Here is a 12,031-nt window from a genome sequence, read left to right on the forward strand (position 1 = left end):
TAAAGCTTTCCCACTGCCTGTCCACGCTGCCTTCAATGGAAAAGCTTGTGGCAGATAAGCATCCTCAAAATTCACATTGCAATTGTAGGAACAAAGAAAAATAAGTAAAACAAATGTCAATTTTTAAACGCAATTTAAGATAAATAAAATTATAAAACTTTTTTCAATACCAACACATTGTGTTCTAAAATTACCAAGACTTTACTTATTTGAAACTTCAAGTCATATTAAAGACAAACAGAATTTTTATGTTTATTCAAAAGAGGGCATGGGTTTTACAAAATGAGAAACACAATCTTAAAATGAGGTAACTTCTAAGGTAACTCTGTAAGAATTTGCATTAATATTCTGAAGAAGTAAGCCTCTATTTAAGCACTCCAAATCCTGGGAAAGAAAAGGGACATGGCATAAATTTTTCTTTTTAGAGTGAGTTTGAAATCTAAAGCCCAGATGAAAGAAATATTATACTAGCTTTGTCTGTTAAGGATAGGATTTCACTAAGGTTGTTGCTTTTTTTTCCCACTGATTTAAAAACTAAATTCCCTTAGAGAGTTACACAAAGAGAGCACTATGTGATACCAACACCTAATTATAGGATGAAAAACTAAACCCATCAACAGCCAGCAGAGAGAGAATGAAATTTTACTGTCCTTCAAGTTGTGTTTAAAAAGACTTTTTTAGAATATAAAGTCAGGTGATGGATGGTATCAAGCTTCATTTGTAAAATGAAAAGTTCTCTTATGTTAATATAAAAAAGACAAGAAATTGAAAAACAAAGCTTTAAACATGTCAATTACCAAATACAATCAAATTTCTCTTACAATAGCAGTAAAGCAAGCCACTGGTGGTAGTCACCAGGGAATACAATCCCCCATACTTCTCTACCACATCATAATTACCACAGACTGACATAGAATTTGAAATTCTTTTTGGTACTTCATAATATAAAGTTTGGTATAAACCACATTTATTTCATTTGTGATTTATGGGATTGACAAAGAAACTGGACCAAAATCATATCACCCACATATTTAAATACATGTCTCTGAACCCTATTTATAAGCTTAGGACTCTGGCTGGTAGCCCTACAGATTTCCAAATGTTTAGAAATGAAGGGGTTATTTTCCTTAAGTTTGTTTGCATTTGTTCAGGCAGCCTTCAAGACAAGTATCAAAAAGCTCAAATATCATCTGCTCTCTGTGAAGGCTGTCCCAGTCTCTAAGGCAATTATCAATTTCTCTTTAATGTCCACAGCATTCTGATCAAAAAATGTTATTATATTACTGTATTATTTTTCACTTTTTAAGTCTGTGTTGAAAGATTTTCCAAGACAGAAAACCCATTTTACTTGGCATTATATCCTCAATACCCTCGTAGTAACTGAGTAAGTACCTTGGAAATGAATGAAGAAATGAATCAGTGAACCAGATATGCAAATTACAAACACTTAGAATACTAAAGATTCTAAAGAGTGATTAGGGTGGGAAATATATCTCAGTGGTCTGAACACTATAGCCCATCATGCATGATGCCCTGGGTTCCAACTCCAGCGCCACAAAACATAAATAATGAGTGGTGGCACTGCCCTTTCCAGATTTTACAGTCGGAGTGACTAGGAAGAAAAGCATTTTGCAAAGACCAAAGGTCTAGGAAGTTGTGGTTTTGTGGGTATTCTGAATACTTACACATACAACAAATTCAGTATTTCCACTGTTGACTGCCAGTTTTACTTTTTTTTTTTTTTCAGCTTCACTCTTAAAGGAATAAGGTGCCTCATATTCTCTGCATATTTTTGGACAGTTTCTGTCTTGCAAAATTGTTTCTAACACAAAGTGACTCCAAAACTAGTTTTAGGTAAATATTTTTCATTCTTGTAAAAACACATATCTTTGATATCTACAGAAAGGTTATTTAAATTTGTCTTGTACAGAAAAAAATTACTTAAGATACATGTCTGATCACAAAGTAAAAAACAGAAGAAATGATGGAAATTTATTTACAATTTTGAGTTATTTGGTTTATGGAGTTTTTCTTCAAAAGGATAACCATTCACAAATTTCATTTAAATACACAATAATACTTTTAACAGAATGAGTTTCTCCTATCTCTCCTTCAAATAAAAACACATATCTGGAAAAAAAAAAAAAAAAAGAACACTGGAATGAGAATCAGGAGACTACACGCTATAATCTTTTCCCATATTAATCACTTAGTCTACAGTCTAAGTAAATCAGGGTTAGATGAAATCAGTAATTTTCGAACTGGATTATTTGAAGTCTTGGGGATTTGCGTTTTTAGGGGAAGGAAAATAGGAGATAATTAAGAATTTATACTTTTTTAAAACAGTAAAAAAAATCACTATACTTTGTCACTAAAATTGGTAAGGATCCTTTAGTGTACAAAATCCTGGTTAGTCTATTTCTTTATCCTGTTTAAGACTACTTTAGTCCTCACATCTTAATTGGAAAAACAAAATGCCAAATGTATATATTGTCCTTCTCAAAAATCACATAATTTATGCAATGTACCATACCCAACTCTATTTGTAACAGTTGCCCTAACTGCAAATGAAACATGGCCTTCCGAGATCAAAGACTAGGAGTTATTTTCCCCTTGAGTGAGCTAGTGAACTTTCCTAATAAAAATTTTAATATCATAAGCTTTAAAAAGACATCTAAGGAACTGAATTATTTTTAAAATACCTGTACTATAAATTGTAACTCTCTTCTTTCTGCTTCCCATTGTTCTGCTTGTAATCTAAACTCCTCCAATGCCTGTCTCCCTGATATGAGACTCCATCTCATTCTTCTCCTGCTGTTGTTTTTCCAATGCTTCCTTTATATAAATAAAATCTTACTTTACTGTTACATCAATAAAGGTTATCTTTCATCCTTCAACCCAGTTTAAATGTACAAAGGGGCTCTCCTTACCTATATAACAGTTAAAACTCTTAATTCATGTTAAAATCTTAATAAAACTATCATTTTGATCATTAGAACATAAATCTCAGTAAGAAGGTGGAGTTACCCATTTAATTTAAGCAACATAATATATACTTTTTAATTTTTATTTGTAATGTATACTTACGTGCAGAAATATTTGACTCAATTTTTCTGAAAAAATTTAACTTCAGAGATTGGAACAAAATGCAAAAAAAGCAGATTCCAGGTTCATATGGAAATCTCAACCACTGAATAAATTATTTGAATTATCCCCAATATTAATATACAACTATATTTCCAAAAGGAGAGAAGGAAAGAAATTTGTGCAAAGAATCAGGATAAGGAAATTCCTGAATGTTAAAAATCTAAGTTATGTTTAGACCCTAATTTCTAGTTCTACAGATAAATGATATTTTTAAAAGCTTTTCCTTTTGGGTTTACCTAGGTATACTACATTTACAAGATCTAATTTGGTTCAAACCCTTAAAGATATAAAATACAGGTTTCCTGAAAAGACCAATTTTCCAACTTATAAACTTTAAAACTAAGTCCCATTGAGGAGAAAATTCTGTTTTATATAAGAAGTCTCCATGTTCACATGAATCTGTTCGATAAATATTATCCTCAAAACTTGCACTAATAGTAAGTCCGTACAAGAGGCTTGAGGCTTTTCCTCCACTATGCACCTACATAGTGACTCCTACTCCACTCCAAACTCCCCGAAAGGTCTCGTGCAGATGGGTTCAAAGTCAATAGCCTAAACTCAAAGCAGAGTTCCATGAAGTAGCTACAGAGATCCTATCAAGATCTTATATCTTGAGGTGCAGCCTGACTGTAAGAAATGCCGCCACCATCACCCCTCCTACCCCATAGCTTCAATACATTTTATGTGGGCCTACCTAAAGATTTGTAGCATCAGCCACCACCTACACTTCCACCATTCCAATACTAATGGAGCCCTTGGATAGACCAGCACTATTCCAGAATCTAGGAACATAGCAGTAAACAGGAAACAAAGTAGGATTACTAACACAAAGGAAATCAAAAGTAGACCTGTTGACAATGTCTGGGAATGCTTGTGCCAAAACTCTTACATTTAGTAAATATTTTTGTAAAATTAATCTTTAGTGAAGATACATTTCCAGAATTCAAAATATATAATTAATAACATTATATATAAATTATAATTTGAATTATAATAATTATAATTTTAATAATATAATTCATAATAATATAATTCAATTAATATATGTATATTTACACCAATGGTCTCTATAAAGCGTTTTTATCTTTTCTTTCTTCTAATTTAACTGTTACTTCAAAAACATGTCAAATACAAACAATTTAAAATCTACCATCTAAGTGCTAGCAACTTTAAACTACACTTGTACTTGAAGGGATAAAAATGAATTTAAAAAGACAGAATAGAGCTGGGGATATAGCTCAGTTGGTAGAGTGCTTGTCTCGCAAGCTCAAGGTCCTGGGTTCAATCCCCAGCACCGCAAAAAAAAAAAAAAAAAAAAAAAAGACTAATTCACAGTAGTTTTAGTAAAAGTTAAATATTTTATACTTCATAAGTACTTAGAATGTGCTCTATATAGATACTGAAGTTTAAATCAAACAAACATTTTTCTACATTTAACTTATATTCAAAACAAGACCTAGGTTCCACACTTCTAAAATTCCAAATTTTCATATTGCTAAACCAAAAGGGGCTTTTGCAATTTGCCTGTTTTCTTTTTAATTTTTATCAGGGATCTAAAACTTTTTCACAAAACAAATACTATACATATTAATATTGCTAAAGCATATTATTAAAAAAGACCAACAAAAATGCATCTAAAAAGAAAGAGGGAAGGAGATGGAAGAAAGGAAGGAAACCCAAGGATAATTTCCATATACAACACATCTCAATGCATATCATATATATATATAAATTACTTTATAAAAAATACCTGTAGAGTTTTTTCAAGTCTGCTTTTTTCCTTCAAAAGTAATCATATTCTTTATTGCAATTTTGAATTATATTGTCTCTTTCCTCCAAATCATGTTCAAATCTTCTACATTCTTCTTCCATTTCTGCTGGGAACCCTGAAATACTTTCTCGATCTCATTTACCTTTCCTTGAAGTTCTGAATTCTGAGCTATTAAAACACAACAAAACAGTAGGTATATTTATAACCATGAATTAAGTCACAAGGAGTCTACAAATCTAAGCATTGAAGATGATTCTACTTACAGCTTGATCTCAGGACAAAACATTTAATCTTTCACTTTAGTAAACTCTTGAAAAGCTCATTGTCCCTGAACCAATCTATTAATAGTTTCTCACTCTCTTCCTTCTCCCTGATCAAAGGTGACTTTTCTATGAAAAAGTGTAGCATACTCTTGAAGGGAAGCCCATGTTACACCTTTAGAACTAGCAACTCTACTGCTTTTTCTCTTATTCAAGAAAATAACTAAAAAAAAAAATTTTTTTTAAAGACCATGACACACAGCACTACTTTTTTTAAAAGACTCAATTGATCACAAATTTTGGTATTTGACTATTGTTAACAAACTGGTTGTACCATACCTTACATATGAAACTGTCTCAAAAGAGGGTGGGAACCACTGTTCCAGCCCTTAGAAGTGTAGCTCTTTACTCATCCAAATTTGGGCACTACTCATCTCTAACCCTATTACCTCAACAATAAACAATATTTCTCAACATACCACCATTGCTATGTTTCAGCATCTGGAAAAGGAAAAGCTTCCAGGTCTAGCTCTACCACCTACTAACAGAATAAACGTCTCTGATTCTCTGATCCTCAGTAGGAATAAAAAGATCTAGTTAAATTGCTGTGAATATATAATGAGGACATATGTACAATGGTTAAACAAAAAAAAAATGTCAGCTATATTAGTAGTATGATTTTAAAATTATATTTGTGTTGTTCTTTGTTTTTGGTACTGGGGATTGAACCCAGGGGTGCTTAATCACTGAGCCACATCCCCAGCTCTTTCAATATTTTATTTTGAGACAGGGTCTTACTAAGTTGCTTAGGACCTCACTAAATTGCTGAGGCTAACTTTTAACTTGTGATCCTCCTGCCTCAGCCTCCTGAGCCACCAGGATTACAGGTATATGCCACCACAATGATTTTGTGTTTTGAAAGATTCATTCAAAAGATTCAAAATTCAAAGGAGCTGGGGATATAGCTCAGTTGGTAGAGTGCCTGCCTCGCAAGCACAAGACCTTGGGTTCAATCGCTAGCACTGCGGGGAAAAAATATATATATATTTAAAGGAATAAGAGATATAAAAGGATATATATGTAAAAAAATCTCCCTCCCCTTTTATTGCAGTCTCAGAGAAGACACGATCCCATGGTTGAGCATGCAGTGTTTCAGGTAAAAAGTTTGGGGCCATTTTGATACCTATCCTTTGCAATTGGCCTAATTTACTTTTCTCTTTGAAAGCCTTTAGGATCTTCTTTTGCTTTATTTTTTCTAAAATTTTATACTACTTCATCTTCAAGTGGGTCTATTTTTTTCCACAATGGTGATCATTCAATGGGTTCTTTCAACCTGACAACCCAGATTTTTAGTTCTGAGATGTTTTCTTGAGCAATCTCATTGACAATATTTATCCTTGTTTTGTTGTTGTTGTTCGATCAAACTCAGTAGCACTCTACCACTGAGCTACATCTCCAGCCCTATTTCATATTTTATTTAGAGACAGGGTCTCACTGAGTTGCTTAGTGTCTCACTTTTGCTGAGGCTGGCTTTGAACTCGAGATCCTCTGGACTCAGCCTCCCCAGCCACTAGGATTACAGGCATTTTCTCTTATCTCTTTCTTTCACTGTTTCCTATTATTTGAATTGGTCCTTAATTTTCTTTTCTCTCCCACTTTTCCACCTGTCTTTTTACCCTAAATTTTTGTGTATGTGAATAATGATTGGAGCATCTGATTTATTTAAAAAATGCAAATTTTTAAATGAGACAAAATATCACTTTCAAAAAGCATCAAGGAGTATATTTAACCATACTCAGCTCATAATAGAGCAAATAATTCATGCTATATGAATTATTCTATATGCTATAATGTATTTACTGAACTGGCAACTGAGAAAGTTGGTCAAAGGAAGGTAGAAGAACTTTGTCTTGTAAGAATCAGAACAGAGGGGCTCCATAATCATCAGGCATACACTCGATGTTCTATGATTAGAAATGTACATGATAGGAACTCCAGGGATCTTCCAGATTCTTCATTTAAGGTCACAGTCAATTGTGGCCACAATGTAACACTTGTGCTGAGTTACTCTTTGTACTAAGCAGTCATCTGTATAGGTTCCTTTGTGTGTGCACGATAATCGATAATCATTCAAATTGTGGATCCTTTGCAATCCTTAAAGTCACTTGATACTTGTGTCCCAATTTCTCAATTTCAGCCATTATACAATCAATTATACAAGGGATATACACTTGGCATACAGACAGTCCATCGTTGATTGCACTAACTCCAGTTTGGCTTTGATGGAAAAACTGGTAAAGTTGGTATCAACCAGGATATAAGGTGGGCCCAGTTGTGTATTATATTGGAAGAATAAAAAGGAAGGGTGTTGGGGGACTTCTCTTTCCTTCAGTGCAGTGGGATCTTTTTTTTTTTTTTTTTTTTTTTAGGTTTTAATCCATCCCTTTCCTTAAGCCTCTCATATCTGAGACTAGGCATTCACTTCATGGTCGCATACCTCCTTGTTTTCTTTTTCTTTCCCATGTTCAAGCTGCACATCCGTTTCTTCTGGATACACCAATCCTTTTTACCCTAATTGCTGAGAGATTTCTCCTATCTTCATCTTCAATGCTCCTATTAACATTTTTTCATTTCTATTTTCATGTTTTTAATATTTTTTGCAGTAGTGGTAATTGAATCCAGGAACACACTACCACTGAGCTATATATCCTCAGCACTTATTATCTTCTATTTTGAGACAGTGTCTAAATTTCCCAGGCTGTGATCCTCCTGCCTAAACCTCTCAAGAAGTTGGGATTATAAGTAGGCACCACCACACCCAGATCTACATACATGGGTTTTTTGGGTTTTTTTTAATTTCTAAGAACTTTCCTTTTTCATAGCATCTAGATCTTGCCTCATGGATATAAAATATTCTCTTTCAACTCTGAGGATATTAATATTGCTTGTTTGTTAAATTTTCTTTTTCCTACAGAGTTTTGGTTTCTTCCAAGTTGATTTTTCTCTCTCCCCTTTTTAAAGACTTCCCTCAAATATCTGGTAATCCTCAATTGTCTACTTCCAAGAGTAATGAAGTATTACTATAATACATTATATACACCAACATACCACCACCTAGATTTTTTTTTTCCTATTCTGGAAATTAAACCCAGGACCTTGCACATACCTTGCCCTATCACTGATCTACATTCTGAGCCCCCCACTACATAGTTTCTGAGCTTAAGTATGGAGATTGACAACTATAGCTCACTTGAGGAGGGATTTGCTGGGTCACATGTTCATGTAACCCTAACATTAGTATCAGGTGTTTCCTCTTGGTTTGGTCAGGTGACCCAAAGAAAAGTTCCATGATTCTCTACAAGGAGTATAAGAATCTTGGTACTAGAATTTGGGGAAGCCAGCAGAAAAAAGAAACTAGAAGAAATGGTCCCTCAATATTCAGTCTTGGGTAAGGCTATTTTCTATTTTTGCTGATCGAAAGACCCTCTATTTTACCATCACCAGAGCTTAACCTCCTGACTTTCTCTAGGAAGGGGGTGCATTCCCAGAGTGGCATGATCTTAGGAAGAAGCTCTGAAAATATAACTGCTTATCAAGCAGTTTTCATCTAGCCCTCATTTTACACCCTACTGTTACTCCTATTCCCAATTCAAAATTATCTGGTGCTTTCAGACCCAGAGGCTTTTGACTATCTAAGAAATTATGTGTCAGCTTTTTCCACTCCTGGTTGAGGATTCTGATGTCTGGAGTATACTAAATCACTTATTCCTGATCATTTGCTTTCTAGTTTCCAATTTTTTTTCACTTGTCACATCTTCTATTCTCTTAATTGTCACAGGAGTATCTTTTTAATATCCCACTCTATCTGCAACATTTTATTCTTTGAAAATCCAAAAAATAAAGTTGGAAGTATTATACAATGAAACCAAGGTCCAAAACCCAGACTCTATAGTTGTTAACATTTTGATATTTTGCTTTATCAAACCATTCATTCATCTACCCATGCATCCATTCATATATCCATCAAATTTCTTTTGGCATTTCAAAACAAGAAGCAAACATTAGCACATTTCACTCCTAAATAACTGAGCATGTATATCATTAAACAATGCAATATAGTTTTGCTTTTTGAGGGTGAAATTTGCATACAGTGAAATGCACAATTCTTTAGTACACCATACAGAGATTTTACAAATATATGGAACTGTTCCTTCAACACAAAGAGATTCCTCATATTTTTTTCCAGTCAACCCTCACTGTCAACTCACCCCAGAGGCAACCATTGTTCATATTTTTTCTTATCCTTTTATATAAATTATTTTGTTGGGGGTGGGGTACTGGGTATTGAACCCAGGGCTGTTTTTCTTTTTTTTTAATAGTTTTACTTGTCAATGGACCTTTATTTTATTTATATGTGGTGCTAAGGATCAAACCCAGTGCTTCACATATGCTAGGCAAGTGCTCTTCCACTGAGCCACAACCCCAGTCCCCAGAGGTGTTCTAACACTGAGCTTTCTTCTTTATTATTACCAGTGGGTTTTTTGGTTTTTTTGTTTTTTTTGTTTTTTGAGACAAGTTTTCATTAAGTTGCTCAGGGCCTGAATTGCCTAGCCTAGTCTCAAACTTGCAATCCTTTTGCCTCAGTCTCCCAAATTGCTGGAATTACAGGCTTGCACCACACCCCTGGGCTAACATTCCTTTTATAAATAGGATGTCCTCATGTTCTTTAACTCAGTATAATGTTTTTGAGATTAATTCACATTATTGTACATATTAGTAGTTTGGTACTTTTATTGCTGAGTAATATTTCATTGTATGAATATAATGCAAATTGTCTCTTCATTCTCGAGTCAGTAAGGGTTGTTGGGGTTGTTTTCCAATTTTTGACTGCTATGAAATAAAAGTCTTGTGAACGAATATTTTCCTCAATGAGAAATACTAAAGAATTAAATTTCTGGGGCATAGGATAAATGCATATTTTTTTAATTGCCAGACTCTTTTCCAAAATGGTTGTACCATCCCACACTCCCCTAAAACAGCATAAAAGTTCCACATCTTTACCAACATGTGGTACTGACGGTCTTTTCAATTACATCCATTTGATGATGAATATGTAGTAATAACCACTGTAGTTTTAATTTGCTGTTCTCTGATTGAGATGAAGTATTTTTCCTGTGATTAATTGCCATTTTCCTCTGTAAAGTATCTGCTGAAATTTTTTACTTAGGGCAAGTAATTTCCCATCTGCCCTGGACTTCAATTTCCTGATTCTTAAATGAAAATCATTGATTTTTTTTTTTTTTTTTTTTTTTTTTTTTTTTTTTTTTTTTGCTGTTCTTTTTGGTAATATTGGGGATTTAACCCAGAGCCTCAGGGATACTAGGCAAGTACTGTACCACTCAGGTACACCCTCATCCCTTTGTCTTCATTTTACTTTGAGTCAAGGTCTCATTAAGTCACCCAGGCTGGCCTTGAACTTGCAATTCTCCTACCTTAACCCCAGAGTAGCTGGGATTACAGAGGTATACCACCACACCAGTTCAAAGTCATTAACTTTTTTTTTTTTTAATGCTAATGATTGAACCCAGGGCCTTGTACATGCCAGGAAAGTGCTCTGCCACTGAGCTATATCCCCGGCCCTAAATTTTACATCTATTTTTTTCTAATTCTTATATTCCCAAAGTCAAGTAGTGATATAGCTATTAAATACCAGAGGTAATTGTCAGAACTCAAAACACAATATCCCAAAGTATGGCACGTTAGCATACTGGTATTTGTGAGCTAAAGGAAACAAGAAGGTCTCAGAAGTGAGAAGGTCTCTCCAACCTTATCCTGCCATCCTATCTTCCACTCTTTTACCCCACCCCCAAAGCAAGCCATAAAACCTAGAAATGTCACTCTGAGTTGCCTCCCCTGAAAGTAGGTCATACAACCCTCTGAGTCAAGTGTACTGCACTATGCCCAGAAGAAAGGAATGCTATTACAAGTCCTGCTGTGCTCACACCTCAACTTATTACCATTAGATCATACCCTTTTTGTCTATTTCTCCACAGCTATCCACTTATTTCAACAGACTTAGCATAAAAGTAGTTTTCCCCAAGTCTTTGGATCTTAATTTCTGAAGGCTCCTATGACACATAAAACTGTTAAATAAATTTGTTTTCTTGGATTAGTCTGTGTTTTGTTTTAAGAGTGTCAACCATAAAACTTGCAAAGGGTGAGAAAAAGATTATTTTCCTCCCATACATAATCAAAAATATGGCCAATAACCAAATCGATGCTAAATATATAACCACTATGATAATTATAACATTTGTTTAGCCCTATTCAGTTAATAAAGCAGCTTCATGTTCTCATTTCATTCTTAAAACAAGCTACATTCAAAAAAAATCAGTAAGGAAGTAGTAGAACCAAGTCTTTTGACCTCACATTCCATGTTTACTTAAAGCTTCTGTGTACAAGAATTGTCAGGATAATATTATTATGTGGGGACTTTTGGGAGGTTGTTTTTAGTTTTTTTGTTGTTTTGTTTTTTTTTTTTTTAAGATAGGTTCTTGCTAGACTGCCTAGCTAGCCTCAAACTACAAGTCTCCTGCCTTTGCCTCCCAAGTAGCTGGGATTACAGATGTGCACCACCTAAACCAGTTAGCAATATTATTCTTTTTTTTTTTGTGTGTGTGTGTGTGTGTGTGTGTGTGTCAGTGGGCCTTTATTTTTTATTTATTTATATGTGGTGCTAAGAATCTAACCTAGTGCCTCACACATGCTAGGCAAGTGCTCTCCCACTGAGTCACAACCCCAGCCCAACATTTTTTTTAATAGACAAAAACTGGATGTTACCCAAAATGTCCAT

General features: G+C 34.2%; 1 protein-coding gene and 1 pseudogene across 1 annotated transcript in view; both read right to left on the bottom strand.

Moving 5' to 3' along the window:
• The window catches only part of Ccdc171 (coiled-coil domain containing 171), a 370,550-nt gene that overhangs the window by 339,249 nt on the left and 19,270 nt on the right, over window positions 1-12,031 (bottom strand). Inside the window, 5 exon segments of the mRNA XM_047523648.1 lie at window positions 2,703-2,765; window positions 2,767-2,835; window positions 4,898-4,938; window positions 4,941-5,015; window positions 5,018-5,086. Of these exon segments, the coding sequence (XP_047379604.1) occupies window positions 2,703-2,765; window positions 2,767-2,835; window positions 4,898-4,938; window positions 4,941-5,015; window positions 5,018-5,086 (317 nt within the window).
• LOC124963921 (rRNA-processing protein FCF1 homolog) lies at window positions 7,098-7,701 on the bottom strand (annotated as a pseudogene).

Source organism: Sciurus carolinensis, chromosome 14, assembly GCF_902686445.1.
Source record: "Sciurus carolinensis chromosome 14, mSciCar1.2, whole genome shotgun sequence".
Taxonomy (NCBI): domain Eukaryota; kingdom Metazoa; phylum Chordata; class Mammalia; order Rodentia; family Sciuridae; genus Sciurus; species Sciurus carolinensis.